The sequence below is a fragment of the Osmia lignaria genome, chromosome 3, assembly GCF_051020975.1.
Source record: "Osmia lignaria lignaria isolate PbOS001 chromosome 3, iyOsmLign1, whole genome shotgun sequence".
NCBI lineage: Eukaryota > Metazoa > Arthropoda > Insecta > Hymenoptera > Megachilidae > Osmia > Osmia lignaria.
In genome coordinates this window covers 4,346,060-4,365,595 of record NC_135034.1, presented here as the reverse complement: position 1 = coordinate 4,365,595, position 19,536 = coordinate 4,346,060, and the positions used below count along the sequence as shown (strand labels likewise).

Below are 19,536 nucleotides of genomic sequence, written 5' to 3'. Positions count from 1 at the left end.
ATTCGGCCCGGAATCGGGCTAAAAAGCTTGCAAGCTAATCAAAGCTCGGCAAATCCGGCAATTTAACTTTCGAACCCGTTCGAAGTAGGTTGAAGAACAACGAAACAGCTCTCCGGGAGGATAATCTCTTGGATCGGTTCAGTGGAAGCTTCCAGCGATTCATAAAGCACCGAAAACTAATCTACTTTCTCACCCTTTCTCGCACGAATAATGAAAAAAAGGAAGCGAAGGAAGTCGATATTATTGGATATTCCGATTCCGACGAAGTTGGATGGAAACAAGCTAACCCAAAGGTGTCATTAAGGGTTACATCGTCGGGGGTTAATGTTGTTTCTGACCGCAGAGACGAATCAATCGAGCCCCTATTTGATCGTTATTTATGGGTTCCGAAGCGATGTTGAAACTGAACAGAGTCTCATCGGACGAATAGTTTCTGTGGAGTTGTTTAGAATTAAGTCTGCGGTCCGAACAGTACCTAGTTTCATCGGGATGAACATTCTAATGGGCTAGAAAGCATGCTTTAGAAGTCGATTCCAGTTTTAAACGGTCACCGAAAGTGGTCGTTAAACAGACGGCACCGACGAGTATCTGAAAATGGAACTCTTCCAGTGGTTGATACTCTCTGTGTCGTTTAAATGGACGGAAAAGAAGAGACGACGGAAAGAAGCTTTATAGCGATGGGTGTAGAGTACTCGACTGTGATTCGAATATTATAACAGAGAATGAAACATTCTTATCTTTCGCAATTGCAATTAAAGCGCGTCCGACTAAATATTAGATATTTCTACTGTGATTAAACAAAAGCGCGAAAGTATATATCAAGTGTGTTGAAACAAAAAGAAGTAAATTTTTCGCTAAGAGAGAACAAAATTGTCGCTTCACCCGTCGGATTTGTCAGGACAGCACGATTTTCATTTTTCCAGGAAAAGGAAAGGTAAAATTGAATGAAACTGGACTGTTAAGTGAACGAGCAAAGAAAAATGGCCGTCGGCATTGCGGAAATCTTTATGAAACAAGTGTCACCGAGAGACAACACAGCGCAGACGGTAAACAGTGCTTTATTTCACTAAACGTTCCCCTTTCCACGCGTTCTATATTTTGAAGGCAACTTTTATAAACTAGAAGAAAGTCAACCGCATCTGGGAGATTCTTGAGAGAACCTCTTTTAATGATAATTAGAGGGTACTCGATGCTGGATAAAATCCTGTGCAATTTAAAAGAATTAAAAGTTCAGGGATACAACGGACGCCTGATTTTGTCTCGCGACGCGATTTTTCCTTATAAGCTGAGCTTAAATTTAAACTCAGCCATCCAACCAACAGCATGGCGTGGCTTCTTCCAAAGCGGCTGATATAGCGACCAGTGGAAAACTTTCCTTTTTATCACGTTTAAACTTTTCGTCGCAACTTTCACCGGATAGAGCCGCTGTCTGAGGGGCTTTTCTCCAAGAGACAGTACCGACGTGTCTGCTTGCGTTGCAGGCGATTATTAAACCATCGTTCAGGATCAGCAAGCAAACTAAAAGTCAAATACTCTATAGAGGGATGAAATTAATGAAAAAATATGAATCGACGTTTACCATATATAGAAAACAAAAAAAGAAATAATTCATGAAACTTACCGTTTCCCATCACTGGTGCCACGGTGGATGACTGCAAATCTTTAAAGAAAGAGAACGAAGAGAGGCTGTTATGAGTTATTTCGATTGAAAGAAGAGAGTAGATAAACTATGTTCGTGACGAAAGGGAGTAAGACTCACGGGTGCAATTGTAAGAAACAGGGCAGCAGGAGTGAGGTGCATAGAGCGGAGTGCATCCTGGCAGGGGCAGCAAGCACTTCGGTCTGATGCATCTTCTCGCGCCAGAGATGCAGTAGCAATACTCGCATCTACGTGAACCCATCATCGCTGAACCAGGCCCGTATCTCACGCCCTCGTGCAGGCAACCTGATTGTTAACACGAACAACCTTCAAGCTGGTTGAATCTTTTAAGTGAGAACATCCTCGTGCACGGCCTATTCTAAGGGTGTTATTTTCCTCCCTTTTTATCTTGTTCTTCTTCAGAGAACGTTACGTTCGTTGGTTAAAATCATTTTTCGACACACACTATCGTCAACAAGTACCAAAATACTTATTATTTACGTAACAGTTACCTTGTACGCGAGAATTATGAGGCTCTTGCTCATCTTCGCTTTGCTCTTCCTGGTCCGCGTGAATGTTGGATCTCCTTAACGTGTTCACCGAGTCCCCTGTAAAATTCATGTACGTTTCATTCCAGTTAAACATTTATGAAATCCTCTTTAATACGGTAGAAGTTACCGGTATTGTGAAAAGGTAATTTCGTTCGAGTGACATTAACAACGTTTAATGTAATAATACGAAGTAGCCGGTGTACGACTACGGAATTATAATGTATTCTATTAACGTTTACTCACGGCTCTGTCCGCAAACCAGCTCGGCACAGCAAACGTTCTCCCCTGGTGAACGAACGCGGCATCCAGAGGGTGGAGGGTTAGGTAATCGTGGACAAACTCGTAGACGACATCGGAGCGCACCCTCTGTGCATCTGCACTGCAAGCAGGGCTCGGACGTGATCACCGACGTGCCCTCTTGATATCTACGACCCTCGTACCTACATCCTGTAACGGAACATCCGGTTTCACTGGTCAGACGAGTCGAAGTTCATTGGTAAGGTTCGTTAGAGTATCTCTTAATAATTGTGGAATTAAAATTTTCAAGCTGTTCAAGCTTAACGGACGCAATTGTAAAAGGATAGAATTTTTTACCCCGTATCAATAATACACCATAAATTAATCCTTGATTCGACGTGGAAAAGCACCATTACCAAAAAGGGGTTTCATATTTGCCAGTTAATATTTCAACGACTCTAATTACCCGTACAATTGTACGAGAGAAAAAAAGAAAGGAAAGAAGAGCAAAATGATAAAATCCATTCCATTTATCACGTTTGTTAACCGAGTCTCGACCAATTTACCTCGTACATTTTTCAAACACAATTTTCCAGCAGGCCGCACTGCAATGCCGCAAAAAACGAAGCAAATCAAATAACATAAAACATGTATACTCGCTTGGCAACATCGTCGATCTATCATAACTGAAAGAAACGAAGGGAAAATAAAAAAAGAGAGAGGCTCGAAACCAACGAATTGAAATAATAATTAAATTCTCAAAGTTGATCAATTAACGAGTTTAACGGCGTGGAATTCGTACTTTCATCGAAAGCGCGAAGCGCTGAAATTATTTGGTTGCACGTTAAATCGTAAAATTTCGCGCGAGTTCGCGCCGGAAACGAATAGGATTACAAGGTATCACCGTGGAACAAGTTGTAATTGAGCTTTACACGCTGGAATAACGCAAAAATAACCTTTGATTCGCTGGTTGAACATTTTTCAACCGATGAATAAAGCTCTACTTCTATGCAAAAAAAAAAAAAAAAGAAAGAAAAAAAATAGAGAAACACGTTTATAGGAAAATTTTGTTATTCAACGATAATCTAATCCACAAGCTGGCGAAGACTTTGTGTTCCTAATTCCCTTCAAGCAACTAGAACAACCCTATAAACAGTAGACCCGAGTGACAGAATGGTAATAAGATTTAAAGGCGGAAAATACAAGAAGAGGGAAATAAATGTTTATCGCATGACGCGTCAAACTGACGTGTTTATGGGGGATGAAGTCAGCGAGTGCGCCCCGTGTAAAATAATGCGAAATATGAGGATTGATGTGGTCGAAATAAAAAAGGGAACGAAAGTGGGATGATCATTTTTTATATCCCTGGTAATAGAATTCATGGCACGGGATCTTACGATCAAACAGGACGTATATTTTATAACATATTGGAAGAATTTGAAGATTGCCAAATGCATTACCATCTTGTATGCAATTTAAATTTTACGCCCACGAATTTATGACTTATCAAATTCTGATACTCCTGTAAATTATGAATCGACCTTCTGGCGATTGCTGAAAATCCGAAGGATCGAAAAGTCACACGGTGCCAACGAATCCTGAAGGAAATCCCTATCGGTGTCGGATCGTCGCGACCGTCACCTTGTACCCGAGACAAAGCGTGACCCTCGTGAGTAGGGAGCAGCCTTGGTTACCCGTTCGCGTGTGCAACATTACGTTGCACGTTGCACGGTTATGCCGTTTGTTCAGGAACGGGCAAGGTTGAGACCGAATCGAGTGGGAGGTGTTGTTCGTGGAAGGAGAAAGGTTGAACGAAACGGGAAGAGCGTGATAGCCAGAGGGAACTGAAAGGCAACAGGCAGACAGGCAGACAGGTTGGAAGAGAAAGGGGGAAAGGGTCGGCTCGAACGTGGGCAGAGTTCGCTTCATTCATACCTCCGTATGCACACGAAGCCGCTCGAATGCACGCGTTGCACCGTTGCAATTTGCGGTGCGTGCATCGTGCGATAGCAGTGACTCTCAAGGCCGATCCCGATGATCCGGTGCCAGACGACGACGGACAACAGCCGAACTCTCAGGGTTGATTACCCCTTTCTAATTGGCAGAGTCAAGGCTTTTGTCGCCAGCCTCGATCGAGTTTACCATCTCCAACTTGTAATTCACCGACTGGCGAATCGCTATCGAACGGCTACACAGCGAATTCACCCTTTGTGCCTTGACCACTGCCCCTCTCGAGGGGGTGGGATATGCATCATGCTGGTCGACCAAGTTTTGTTTCTTCGTGGTTCGTTCGGATCGATGGATAATTGGAGGCAGTGTTCCGAACGAAATGGAAAAGTTAATAATCACTCTTCTTATTTATTCGATCGAGTGAACTTTCGGGGAATTGGAAATAAAATTCTGTTGCATCGTTTGTTTCTGTTCTATCGAGAACTGATTGGGGTCAATTACATTTTCTGAACTTGAAAGAAGGAAGGAAGTCAGAATCCTTGGCTTGTTAGTAAACTCTTCGATAAGCTACTTAACAAACTGGAACCTTAGAGCGTTAAAGGGTCTAGAAATCGATACTTGGGCGAGAGCTGGCAAGAATAGGATTTCTGAGGTTTTCACAGGCCATGCTTCTTACAGTTCGGAGTGCTTGAACTTTCCAAGAATAAGCTGTATCTTCGGAAAGTGTCACTCGATATACTCTTCACCTTTTAGCTGGCTTTGTCAATTTTTATTTTATTAGAATTATTGTATATACAGCTCCGTATGAGAAAAGTTTAAGGTTCTCTCTTGAATGGTACCCTCGAGCTTAGACGACGTTAGAGAAAATAAATAGCCATCTATTGTTTGAAGGGAACGATCGTGAAGGAAGTAATAACAATTTGAACGAGCACTTTCATATTTTCTGCATATTTTTCTTTCTTCATCCTTAGCTTGTCTGGGTTAGTGGAAGCTGCCTTCAGGCATTCAAGAAGCATCTCTGGTTAAACAACATATTTCTTTTTTTTTTTCGGTGAGGGTAAAGATTGCTATCCTGTAAAAATTCCTTTTTCTATGGAATGAGGAAAAAGGACAACTTTCTTCTAACAAAAATTCCTCTTCCTTTCTTTCTTTTTCTCCCTTCTTTTTTTTCTCTCGCAGAAAGTGTTTTTTTCTTCAGTAAGGAAAGCTACTTCCTTGCACCGAGAAGAACCGCTACAGACTTCGTTCCTTTGAGGAACACCGTCAAAGAACAGGATATTGGTAAACTCGATGGCAAAGCTTTATTACGTTAAGTTTAAAGAGGCCACTCTTCGTTGTTGAAACCTCGAACCATTTACGTAACAAAGTAATTCTGTAGAGACCGCGATGATACTTCAGTATCCCATGTATCTCGATTTCTTTGTTCACTTTAAAGGAGCCATGATACGACAAATTTATTTCAATCGCATTCCACGACGTTCGTATTAGTTCCATTCTAATTACTCTGCTTCGTTTTAACTCGTTAATGAAAAATAGTACTTTTAATTACAATTAAATTAAATATCGCGAATGTAATCGACGAATAGGTAAATCGTAGAGGCAGCACCGATTTCCTTCAAATTTTAATCGACAAAAGAGCCGATGGCACCGGGTGTTGATCGCGAGACACAGCGCGAAGGTGCTCGCACTTTTAATTAAAACATGGCGGCCAAAGGAGCTCGATCGGTCGATTATTAATCGGACGCGATCACGCGATATTTCCTCGCGATACGTCCAGCAAAGCTGCACGAATTTATCGTCGCGTCGCGGCTGATTTATCAACTGAAATTCGATTTATCAGCGCGTCGCAGCCGCGCGAGAGATCCTCGCGGATTCACTAGCGGATTGGTCAATCTGCTCGATCCATCGCGACGATGGAACTTTTTTCCTTCTCCTCCTCTGCCCTTTCGTCCGGTTATATTTCATCGGAATAGAACGAATCACGTCGTTCTTTAATTTCCTGCCAGCAAATTCTTCGAGTCAAGTCGCCGATGTGGTGAACTTCCGGTCAGAATCGGAACCGTGGCTATGAATTTTTCTTCAGAGTAATTGTAGAATTAATGAAAATTATTTGAATTATCGGTTGCAACAGGATGTTCGAAGTTGAATTTATTTTTTCCATAGTTTTGCAGTGCTAACCGATAAACGGAAATCGAAATTCATCAATATATTCCGACCGGAAGTATCGGTTTTGCCAACCGGTTCCGATACGAGGCGAGTTTGTTGTTCGTTAACAAATTTCCGAACCGCGATTATAACGTTATCGTGGCAAGTTTTATCACGCGAAAGTGGACGCGATAACATTATGCACGTTCGAAAATCATTGGAAATAAATGCGGTCCGCTGGGTATCCACCTGTTAAACCGATGTTGAATTAGTTTCGTAATGTTGGATCTGTTACTTGCAGGAAACTTTGTACGATTTCAGTTTAATTCCACATTAAAAAACTTAATAAAACTTTGTCTGTTTCAATGTAGAAGTTGATAAGTCGGATCTTCTTCATTTATCCAGAATGCCAGGTAACTGGTAGATTCTACATTTAAAAAAAAAAAATAAAACGAAAATGTAGAATAATAAATAGAATATTCGATTAAAGAATTCTGAAATTTTTCGATATTCATTTCGAAGCAATTTAAACCGAAGAGTGCAAAGGAATTAATGGAAAGATATTAAATTTTTCATTGAAATAAAAATTAACAAAATAACCCACCAGAATTCTACAATAACCACCACTTTTGCGCGATGAAAATTGACGTTAAAATATGGGACAGGAGAAACAAAATATTGGTGAGAGAGAGATGGGTAGAGAAATGTATTGGACATCGTATATCAAGTTCGACGTTAAAGATTCTCGTTCCATAATTGTCGCTTGCGATGGTAACCCTGAACAATGCGTGTACCGGAAACGGCGATATTGTATTCGAAATTGATCCATAAATTAGCGGTGCAACGTAAGCTCTCGGATGCGTCTAGCGGTGCTTCATTGCGTAACGCAAGACAATGCAATATTATTCCGTATAATTAGTATCATAATCGAGCAGCTGAGAATTCGTACCATGATAGAGAGACAATAACATTCTTTTTTATTCTAAAACGCATCGTGGCTGCTTATTACGTTTCCAGGGTATTAATATTAATAATTACATAGTTTATAGTGCATGACATTTCTCACGAGTTAATTCCCAATTAACGATCACTGCAACGATTAATTCGAATAACCAGGATCAGATATCCACGTAGACGAGGTATTAGGATAAATGAGTTTCTTTCGGAAAATATTGACAGCAACGTGCTCGTGATCGATGTTTAATAGTTTAATCATTTCGTATTAGAACTGGCGGGTATATTTGATACTCCCGGTATCTCTATTTTCCATTTACTCGATATTACCAGTAAATTTCGAACTAGTGCCAATATTCTCCTCGTTAATATTCCCCCTCTCTCTCTGTCGGCTTGCTAAAATTCATGTTGGAATTAACGCCGGTGCCAGCTTCAAACGTTAATTACTAAAACGCTAAAACGATTACAAAAATTCTCTCGAAATAAACGAAGATTTCGTTAACAAACGATGCAGAATCTGGCGGAGAAACTGATTCTGGGAAAGTACATCGGGTTCAAACGCGAACCAGGCACTGACAAATCGTGTTGTGGCAACGATGACGCGTCCTTAATCAAACCAGATAAATACGAGTCTCAGGGTGTAAGGATAACGGGACCGCTTTCAGGTTCGAACTGGACAGCAGGATGCGGTCAAAGGATCAAAGATTTGGTAGCGATATTCCACTCGAGGAAATTGAAAGTTCTTGGAGAATTTAAGATTCTCAAACCATCGTCATTTGTTTATTGACTTCTATTTGAATTTTCAGGTTCGAACTGGACAGCAGGATGCGGTCAAAGGATCAAAGATTTGGTAGCGATATTCCACTCGAGGAAATTGAAAGTTCTTGGAGAATTTAAGATTCTCAAACCATCGTCATTTGTTTATTGACTTCTATTTGAATTTTAGAATTAATTTATTCTTCTTTCTTCGTTTGCTTATATGATCTAGCGTTAAAGATTCATTGCTGTCGCGAATAGAAAAGCATTCCTCTAACTATTCGAGATGCAACCTATATTTTGCGGGAACCGTGAGCAATTTACAGGTGGAGAGCCATTCACGCGGAGTACCGGTGCTCTTATGATAAATTAATGTTGCATAGGTTAATTGAAGCTGGGATCATGTGATAAGTTTCGTGAGACATGAAGGATAATGCTGTAACAGGAGAGTTGTAATGAACTTTGTGAGTTTCGGTTACAGTGAACATCAACTCTGCCATGTGTTGGAATTTGCTAGGAAACTTTAACTTGAACAATTGTGATCGAAACTATTCGATTATAATTTAACTCACCTCGGACACAATTTGCTCTTCGTTAACGCAACGTGTACGGTTGAAAGTTTCAATTTAATTTTCAATCTTATCCGAGGAAAATATTTTTCATCAAAAAACACTACCCGCGTTAATCGACCCGTCCAAAGTGATTATCACCTCGGCCGTGGAAGAAAAAAAGAAAGAAAAATTGGAACGGAGAGATGGAATATCGAATTTTTTCCCCGATATTCGCGCGAACGGTGTCGCGAGAAGAATTAAGGAAATCGAAGGTGTTATCGGTTTCGAGAAACGCTTGGAGTTCGATAATCGTTCGTCGCGATGTTCTTGGAATCGATGGTATTTCCGATTAAAGGGAGAGCACGCTGCAGGCGTAGATATCACCGATGGATACGAGGATTTATGTATTCTAGCCGGTGAAACCTATTAAAAGAGCTCGTTCCTCCTTGCGATCGCGTCGGGGAATTATTAATTCCGATGAAATGGCGAAAACGCTCCCCGAGAAAATCGGATAATTGATTTTGCGCCCCGGGACAAACTTCTGAAAACGAATCTACGATAGAGATTATACGAATATCCGATGTAACTCGACGGATAAGCAGAAAATAGGTTTAAAACCAACGAGGAAAGAAAAAGTAACAAGGATTAAACTTTAATTTATCTGTGCAATGTAGTTAGAATTTTTTCTTTCATTATACAATGGTGGAATTAATTCTGGACACTGAACAAAAATATTATTTATTTCATATTTGTGTAGAAAATGTGTATTCTGCTATGCTAAATTGATACAGTAATATTTTTATTATAATCTATAATGTTTATACTTAATATTTTCACATGATTTGCTTTGTAAATGTTTTAAAATTTTAATTGAAAAAATCTAAACTGTGTTGTTATTTTTGTTTTTTCGCCTGGCAACACGAAATGTCGCATGATGTGAAATAGCCAATCACAGGATGAAAGGATATCCAACGAAATATTAATTTTTTTCTACCTCCTTTGATATGTTGAAATTGTAATTTTTATTATTAAAGGTATGGCTGTAAATGGTCTTTTTACTGATTTTATTTATATAAGCAACGCCCTAAAATTAGAAAACAATGATTAGAATATAAAATATAAAATATAAATGATTATATATTAAATAATTTAAATAAATGCAAAATTTAGTAAAAATTTAAGTGTCTTGAATTATTTCCACTAGTGTAATTTCTAAGGAAATTTTTTTAATTATTCATTCTCATCATAAAAATATATAACAGTTGAAGAGCTCAGAAAAATAATGATAGATTCTCGAGGAACGAAGGACATGGAAATTCCTGACTGATTGATAGAGTGATAAAAATGAATTTCGAAACGTTTTACCCCAGATCCGAGTGACGATGGCGTTCGTTGAAGCCGTGCCTTTGTTACAGACCAGGGGATAAAGATTCGTAACGATATTTCGTTTTTTATTCCGCCGAAGGGGACGGGAGAAACGATTGTCGGAGCTCGAATCGAAACTATCCAGGTGCACGAGACAATATCGTCGATTTCGCGAATTAAAGCGTCCGTACGATCGCGTTTCGCCTTACGATTCTCCATTGTGAAAGAAATTTTATCATTCTTTATATATTCACTATTATTTCCTTTTATCTTCCCTGGCAAATTCCTCCCAGCAAAATCATATACATTTTACATTATATTTCGATGCATTACAGTATTTGAGAACAAAAATGTATAAACAATTCAATTTATTTTCTTCGCTTTGTTTTAAGAATAGCTTTAGCCAAGCAGTTCTTAAATTCAATCGAGCGCCGATTGGTTTCCTGTTTCTTCGCTAACTTCTTAACTCGATCACCAAGTAATTTGTTTTCTGATACAAACCGTAAAGCTTTAATCGTCGATTGATCTTTGGTGAACTCAATTAGCGCTAATGGAATTTTAATTAGCGACGAGTAACCCGTTACTAATATCGAATTAATAAGGGATACCGATGTGCAACTGTGTCGCTGTGTATTTTTAAACGGTTCCCTGAAAATTTCATTGCGCCATCGTCATCCTTCCATTCTCCACCATTGTTTCATGTTTCACGCTTTTCGTAAATAAGCGATTATTCGTTGCAGAGTAATGAAGTCAGGATTATTAGTTGTTATAACCGAGAACGAGTAATTAATTCTTCCGGGATCTGAAGAATTCTAGGATTACGCGTTCCTTTCTCTAATTATCAATTTCCTATGGAAGGAATATTCCCAGCTAATGATCTATTATGAAAGAATTTATCAAAGATGTTTTGCAGAAGAGATTATGCGCTGGTAATTACACAATACATGCGCGATTAGTTGTAGTAATAAAATACCAAACGATCGGTTTGATTTCCAGCAGATTTCGGGAATCTTGCTTAATACAGCCCGTTACAGGTTAATTCGAGCCGATGACTGCGGATCGTTGCCCATCTAAAAGCGTCGGTTTCGCGGTTGCCAAACACCTAACTCAAGCAGCAACCACCATGATTACCATAGTTTTCCCATAAACCAATGCACACCCGCAGTATTACGAAATATTTTTTCTAGGAAAATTTCTTCTGTTTTGCCAAAATTTTATTAATAAAATTTCACTGCAATAACTGCAATTATATTATTTAAAACAAATAGAGGATAGAGAAACGAGGAACAAACGATAGGAAAAATAAAATTTCGAAAGATGAATTCTACGCCACTGAACACGTACGAGGCTACACCTTTCGTAGCCCGTCCCACGAGTCACTTTCGAAGGTATATACGAGAAACCGGCGATGAATGGACCGGAACAGGTTCTGAATCTTATGCAATGATAAATGAGTGACCCAGCGGCATCGGCTTCACCTGCACACCTGGACGATAGCCAGGATGGTGTGCGTGTCGATGCTAACGCGCCTCTGAATGGATCCTCGACCAACGAACATCCACGTAAATTAATCGATCAAATAATCGTTTTCCGTGAATCGCCGCAAAACTAACGCCGGACATTGCGGGGAACTCTGGCGAAATTTTATCATCGCTACTCAAACGGGACCGACGACTGATTTCCGGTTCTCTTTGCTGCTCCTTTCCAAGAACATAACTGTTACAGGGACTAAGAGAAAGAATAAAGAAGATGACTTCGAATATTTTTCTCTTCTACAAGTTGTATAATTTTGAAATTATATTTTTATAAATAATAGAATATCTGTAGATCTTTGATACAGTTTTATGACATAAGAGACGGGATACAGTATCGCGAAAATAATATGAGAAATAACGGAAATACTATGAGAACTTTGAAGATTCATGAATGAATAGATCGAGACCGATGTTATGTAATTGTATAAATAAAAAGTTTCCGCGATCGTAGATGAATATTTCAAAAGACAATTACACGTGGTTCTGGCACGAAATAAAATTCATGATATTCAGGAAAATCAATGAATTAACAACGGCGGAGTTCGAGACATTTCCTTGAAGGATCGTTCGACTGGTTTACGTTAAAAGCATCGTACGACAGGTTCGGGGGAAAAAAAAAATTTTTTTCCGGCGAAAAACAAAGTGAAACGGTATGAATGGACGTGGCTGGAAGCAGCCAGCTCGTATATAGCTTCACTGTTCCCCGTGTCAATAACGTTCCGTACCATATTTTCATCTTTGCACCGGTACGTGTCAACGTCTGCCTAACACGATACATTTTTGTTCCTGATTTTACGACACGTTCTCTGCTGTCACTCGGACAGGTACCCCGACGTATGACGTATTCGTTTCATTAAAAAGGAACAGAGGGAGGGAAGAACGACAGAAACATGGTGGATGAAGAAGGATGGAAATAGGTGAAAAGCGCGCGTTAATTTTAGCGAAGCTGGTTTAACGGACCGAGCTGACGAACATCAACTTTCTTCTGGTCTGGACGTCCTTCGGACTAAACCGCGTGGCCGGTCGTTTCGCAGATTTTTGGCCGATTTGCCTGTCCTACGAGACGAATCCGAGGAGAAACGAGCCAGGAAATATTCGAGGCCGTGTTTGGCAGTAAGATCGAATCGAGTGAATACGAGCGCAGTCGCGAGAACCGTGAAGCTTTGAAATATTAGAAATTCGATGAGAATTTTTCTCGGTTCTCCACGGACGTTTCAAATATTTTCTATCAGTCTCTTTCTACAAGCTGGCAATACAATTTTATCGTGGCTCCCTTTGACTCGAAATGAAATGTTTTAATGATTCGTGGAGACCGCCTGTCTGGCCCGACGTTTTTAACGTTACGACTGCTCCGAATCACTGTAATACTGTCAGAGCACGTTGAACCCGTGGCTACCTTCGACCCAGCTAGACAACTGACCGATTTGTAAGTTGAATAATTCATGACGCGAATAATTAGGCGTTTTATGGTTGTCGCGACCACCAACGCGATTCAATTCGCGCGGTTATCGCTCGACGAACGAGCCGAACGGTTTCCCTTCCAGGCTGAATGTGCATCGGGAACAGGGTCGGTGAACCCTCGGGATACCGGGGAAAACCTGGATAGCTGAACGTGAGCGTGAAACCAAAATAGAAGATCATCCGGAACTTGGAGGAAAATTGCATCGCCCGTAAGCTGGATTAAATTGAATGAAATTATTCTTATAATCATCTTTCCGTCACGTACTCCTGATTTCGTATCGGTATTTAACTCGAGTCCATCGGCAATAAGAAGTTCCTCCAGAAAGAGGAAACATTAAGGACGAAAGTACAATTTCAATCGACTATCATTCGTTATCGATAAAGTGCATAGAGAGATGTGCTCTGGAGGGTAAGTTAAACCGGGAGGAAGGAAGTTTGCCCTCGCGAGTCCCATCCACGGTAGCCGGAAAATTATAGCCACCTTCCGTTGTGATAATTCAAAAGATGGTGGTGATTTGTTGTTGAAGAGAAATCGTCGTGCTCGAATCGAATTTACAGCCTGCCCCGATCTAGCCGAGGATTAAACTTCCCACTTGCTCGGAGGAACTTTAAGAGAGGGTTAAATAAAACGGGCGAGTCGTAATGAGTTGTCGTTTCCTGTTACGACTCTCGTGACCCGTTTTCGCCACCCTACTGATATCGAATTAATTTCGCGTCCCCTTGACGATTTTCATTTCGTTAAATAGAAAAAAAGAAATGCTCGTCTCAGCACTTGCGCGTCCGGACGACGCGCCGGCAAAAACGCTCCCCTGCGTTCATTAGCGAGGGTAATTATAAGAAAAATATTTCCAGGGGACTGGAAGGGTATTAGAGTTTCTCCTCGGAACTTTCTCAGTTTTTCAAAGTGCTGCTCAAAGTCATACAGCGTTTCGCCAGCTTCGAACTGTGACTCTCTTTTGCACGATTGCCAGAACACTCTTTTCATTCCAGATCGTTTTTTATGGATTCAGATAGCGTCACTCTGATTGCCTTTCTTATTATCTAATAACTGTGAAAAAGAAGCATACTATTAGGTCATCCCATAACTTCGTGCCGAGTTTTGTATGTATACATTTCACGCCTCGATTTATAAACACAAGGCGATAAGAAACCAATGCACTTCGGTTTATTTGTTTTAGGGCAGTCTAAAAGAGATTTTCGTGGGTATGGGATCGTGAAATAGTGAACGCATTGATTTTTAACAGTTAAAAATGATGAGTGAAATTCGTATTCATTTCCGACATCTAATGTTATATGAATTTCGAAAAGGAAGTTCGGTAACAATTGCGACAAACAATATATGTGTTGTTTGTGGAGAAACTGCTCTTTCATCTCGTAACTGTAGAAAATGGTTTACAAGTTTTAAAGATGAGAATTTTTGTTTAGAAGATGAGGAACGTTCTTTCAAAATTCAAGATCTTGTAGAGAAATCGCTTAATTTATCAGTTCATGAGATGTCAAATATTCTAGAAATACCAAAAACAACAATTTATTCACATTTAAAGACATTAACATATGGAACCGTTCAAAAAACGGCACGAACTTATGGGCAATCTGTAGATCCATCTATGTTAATAGAAGCATAATTATTAATTCCCCATTTCTGATTGTTCCACGTGTCGAACGATACAGGAGTGTTTCGACAAGGACATAACCGGCAATTATCATCGAAATTGCCTTGAAGAAGTATCGGATCGATCCTGGCGAAAAATCTTGCGGAAGAATCAACGGCGGATCATCGCGAAATATTTCAAGCGTGTCGCGTCCCTGTGTCCACACGCCGCCCTACGCTTCTCACGTTCGTTGCCGTTCGTTCTTGTTGACTCAGGTCAGCCTTAAGGTCTTTGAAATTATACGACCGCCGTACGGTGGACATCTCTCGTGACTATTCACCAAGTGTGTAACCACCTTACCGCCGAGCAAGCAAGAATTCCACTCACGAACGAGCACGTGAATCGATCGATCGATCGACAGTTACGTTATATTATGCGATATTCACCGAAACCGATCCCTAATTATGTAGAATAATTAACGAAATTACTTGGAAAAGTGGATTCCAGAACGGAGGATCGCAAGAACGATCGCGAGTAGGTGCAGGGGAATCCTTCATACCGAGGTTCGTTCGGTAAGCAACGTTTCGTGAATACCAAATTAACACCTAGTTAACTTCCGACGAGAAAAGTTGTTCGCATGTTGCGCGCCGACTACCCTCTCGCGTGTGTGCAATTTTACGACGACCGGTAACGGTTATGACTTCATTCTATCTTCGAAACTCCGTTTGAAAGTTCTCAGCTGCTTATCCTCTGGAAATTTCATCATTTTATTCGAATTATCCTTTTGATAATTTCGCAAACGAAATCTTTCGAGGATAAGAGAAATTCTTTTCAAAACCAACAGCATCGTTTATGAATCCTTGTTTAAACAGTAGACCGTCCTCGGACAAAGACTCCCTTTCGCGACCGACTAATTCTCAAAGAATCTGCCGAATTAAATCAGCCCCTTGACGAGCCAAAGAGTCGCTGGCAATTAAACGCGAAACAAATCCTCTGGTAAATGCTGCTGACTCTTAACGAACTCTTTACAGCCGCGAAGAAACTCTCGGCGTAACAATTACGTTGGCCGGATTTTTAAATCAGTCAACCTCGAAGGACCGCCTTGAGGAAACAAAAAGGAAAAGCGTTTCCCTTTGCTCGACAACGATGCCACTTGAAGACTAATAAGAATATCTTCTCGTTTGATGTTTCAACATCAAACAAGATAACAATCGAGGTTAGATGAAAATATTTTCTCCTCTGGGTCAAGGAAAAGCCCTTCTCGATGAAAAATGAGAATAATTATTCTATCCAGTGTTCTTATTTATTAAGCTTTTAAAAGTTGTTGCGTCGAATTTGGAGCAGCGTACGATTGAAAATTCTTCGAATCTGACGCGTTCCCTACGATCCGAAGAGACGTAAGCGATTCGAAAGAAATCGGAACGAGTCGTATGGAAATGGGAGGTGCGTGTAGCGCGTGGTTAAACGTGAAATCGCTCGGACCTGTTCGGACTGTCGATACGTAAGCGTATCGTGAAACGGACCGTTTTTCTGTCCGCTTCTGTGTCTCGTTTCCGCGTGAATCCCGCTCCGTTCGTCGGGATATGGTTCAACGAGCCGGTCCAATTAGTTCGGTGCTTGCATGCGTATGCTAAAGACGACCTGGTTGTTTACATTCGATCAGAGAATGTCCGACGTAAACGTATTCAGACTATTTATAATCCGCTCGTCTCGATCGAGCCGACACGCGCGATTAACATTCCGTCAGACGAGCGGACGAATCAGTCGGCGAATCAATTAAACCAGAGTTCGTTCTTTCTTGATGTACGACAATGTTTGTCCTGTTTCGAGAAAAGGAGTAGAAAAATTCTTTAACATTTTTACAGTCTCTAATCTTCGTTAGATAATTCTATTTGAAACGGGATTGTCAAATTGAAACAAACACGGTCGCGCTATTATCCGGTTATACGAATCACTAAATTTGTAATATGTCCCGTATATTAATTATTATATTAATTATCGTGATGCCAGCGGCCGTCACGATGCCAGCTAATTAATAATTAAATGTATTCCGGCCGGGCAATCGAGCTGCCTCGGCCTAAATTAATTTTCAGCAACGAAACGCCTAACGTGACGCGATACCATGCTCGACCCCGCCATTTAATCGCGCACAATTAACATGATCAAAGCTTTATACGAATCGTTAAATTCGTATTCGTCCGGCATTTTCGGCGTATCAAACGTGTCGTGTCACGGTCGATTCGGTTAGAGACAATGAAAATATTGGTATCGAACGTGGAATCTGGATTCAAGATCCTTGGTCGGAAACAATGCGAGTGGATCGACGCCTATGCCAAGTGGACAAGACATGGGCTGGCATTTAGTCAGACGAGGACAAGAACCGAGCTCATTCACGACTCCGCGAGTAGCTCCGCCGTGGACAGTGAAACACGACGACGGATACTTTGTACTAGTTTTTCCAAGCCGGCCCTCCACTAGCTACCATTATTATGTGTTCTCGGTACGGGTAATTAGCCTGGACGTAGGTAGTCGCATACCGGGTGTCCGCGGCACACGAGGAAATCGTCGACCTACCGCCAGGCTGGTCGAGTGACTCGCCGATTTCCTCGGTACCCTCTTTTTATCACGATCGCAGCTTTTCTCTTGCCAGGGACTTTGCACTTGCCTTCTCGTTACCTTGTCTAGCGACGCAACTTTCGTCAACTATTTTCCGCCCGATAGAGAGACTCGATTTAATTGATTTCGAATTTCACCCCTTGTAACGGCAAAATACTTCATTTTCTATGCAACTTCGTCCTAATATCGTTCCTTTGACGAGACCAAGTTTCTTACGCGAGGCTGCACCACTTAAGACGTTATCGATCTCAATTAATAAACGATTTGCTTCGTTTCGCAAAGTTCCAAGGACTCGATTCTGGTTGGTCGAGTTAACGATCAAGCAACATGGAAACTGACGAAAAGCTGGCAATATGACAGAATCCACGCTGTGCGTTTGATTAAAACTTAATCTGCCATGAATGAAATCGAACACGGTCCCGAAGGGACTTAAACTCGTCTCGTCGATTTAATATTTCACTCGTACACCTGGGTAAACCGGCCATGCCACTTTTCTTTTATGAAAATGAACATTTCCATTCCCCCTTTCGGTTGATACGGATATCAAAGCCGGTCATCACGGCTGCGGAAAGTGAAAAGAATATCGTTACGCGTATTTAAACACGGCCTCGTGCATTCAAAAGTATATTAATTGCCCGGCTGCAAAATGACCAAGGCCGTTATTATCCCTACTTCGCGTCTTCCTGATTCTCATGGGTGCTGACTTTCGCATGAGACGCGAGTGAAATGTAGGTGAATAATAAGTAACGATGGAGCATTGATTTGTTCAATTTTTTATTAAATATAGATATACATGTGAATGAGGTGTTTTCAAAATTGTTACACGATATGCCAGGTCGAGTGGGTTGAAACGCTTCGGAAAGTTTGGTCGTACACGTTTCATTATGCGATTGGTCGGACTCGGAGCAGCGTCGGGACGCAAGAAGCGTCGAGGCGGGCAACGGTTGCATTACGAGCAGAAGTAGCTCTATCAGAACGAAGAAACGTAACGAGGACTCTCTCACGATCGCGTTAATTAAACCCGGGAAGCTCGTTTTCGACATCGATTGCTGACCTTTACGTTCTCCGTTCCCCGTGCAAGAAAATTCGTATGGAACTTTTTACGAAACTCGAAGAAAATTGAATTAACGATTCGATCGATAACATAAACAGCCCGTGTCCCGTGTAACATTTCCAACGATAATTGACCGAGTTCTCTGGAAAATTGATTTCTCAACTTTAGATATAATCTCTGTCCTCCGTGCCACGCAAGTTGGAGAATTCAGTGAACGGGGTACGGAAGAAGTTCCCTGTAAGCGACGAACTTTTCAAGTTTATCCTGCGAGCGTGAAAACGTTACCAAGCTGGCGCCTTTTAAACAGTTCCATCGAGAAACGGTTAGCAGATAAGCTAATTGGAATCTGCGAAACATCTGCTGACACCTGGAAACTTTTCAACTCGCCGTGTCGCGATTGATACTGAAAGGTAATGAACCGTGAATAGATAGAGTGCTGCCGAATATTAATCATATTCAAAGGATCTTATATTCGAGTGTATCTCGTGACCAGATGTTCGGCTGCATAGGCTACTCTTCCGATATCCTGGAACAGTTCCATATCGTCGGTGGTTGCAAAGAATATCCAGTTGGCACCGGATCGTTTGGAGGGGGACCAAGGAGATCGGGTACAGTTTTCCAGCTGAAATGATGTAGAGCTCGCCTGACTTGGACGTAGCATGTAAGATTCATTCGCCACGAGCCGATCGAATTGCTCTACCAAAAGGTAGAATCACTTAGCCGATCCCGCCACCGCCATGAAATTTCGTGAAAAACAACAAGTGTACCGATCTGAACGGATAATGGATGCCGGACGAGGAAGAGGCAACGAATTTCGCTCGTCACGCCTTCACGAGCAAAAAGCACAGTTTTGAAGGACGAAGAACGTGTCTCCGTGATTTTCATTCATAACGAACCCCTTTCGATGTACGCGTTTCTCCACGGTTCGTCGTTCGAAGGGTTAAATTAAGGGAGCCAGTAGTATTTAGACTGGTCGAGGCGGAAGTGTTCAATCAGAAAGCAGGTAAAGGTTTTTGTACTTTCCGAACAATATCCATAGGAACAGATGGCACGCATAGATTGTGCAACACAATGGTACTCGTCGAACAGTCTGACGTTGCATTTCTTAGGGTTCAAGGAACTGCTGCGAG

The 19,536-nt window shown here is 41.2% G+C and overlaps 1 protein-coding gene across 1 annotated transcript in view; it reads right to left on the bottom strand.

The window, feature by feature from the left end:
• The window catches only part of LOC117605124 (uncharacterized), a 28,391-nt gene that overhangs the window by 7,235 nt on the left and 1,620 nt on the right, over positions 1-19,536 (bottom strand). The window contains exons 2-5 of the mRNA XM_034326069.2: positions 2,434-2,637; positions 2,152-2,247; positions 1,760-1,945; positions 1,622-1,660 (exon numbers count right to left, since the gene is read on the bottom strand). Of these exons, the coding sequence (XP_034181960.2) occupies positions 1,622-1,660; positions 1,760-1,945; positions 2,152-2,247; positions 2,434-2,637 (525 nt within the window). The remainder of the gene's footprint in view (positions 1-1,621; positions 1,661-1,759; positions 1,946-2,151; positions 2,248-2,433; positions 2,638-19,536) is intronic.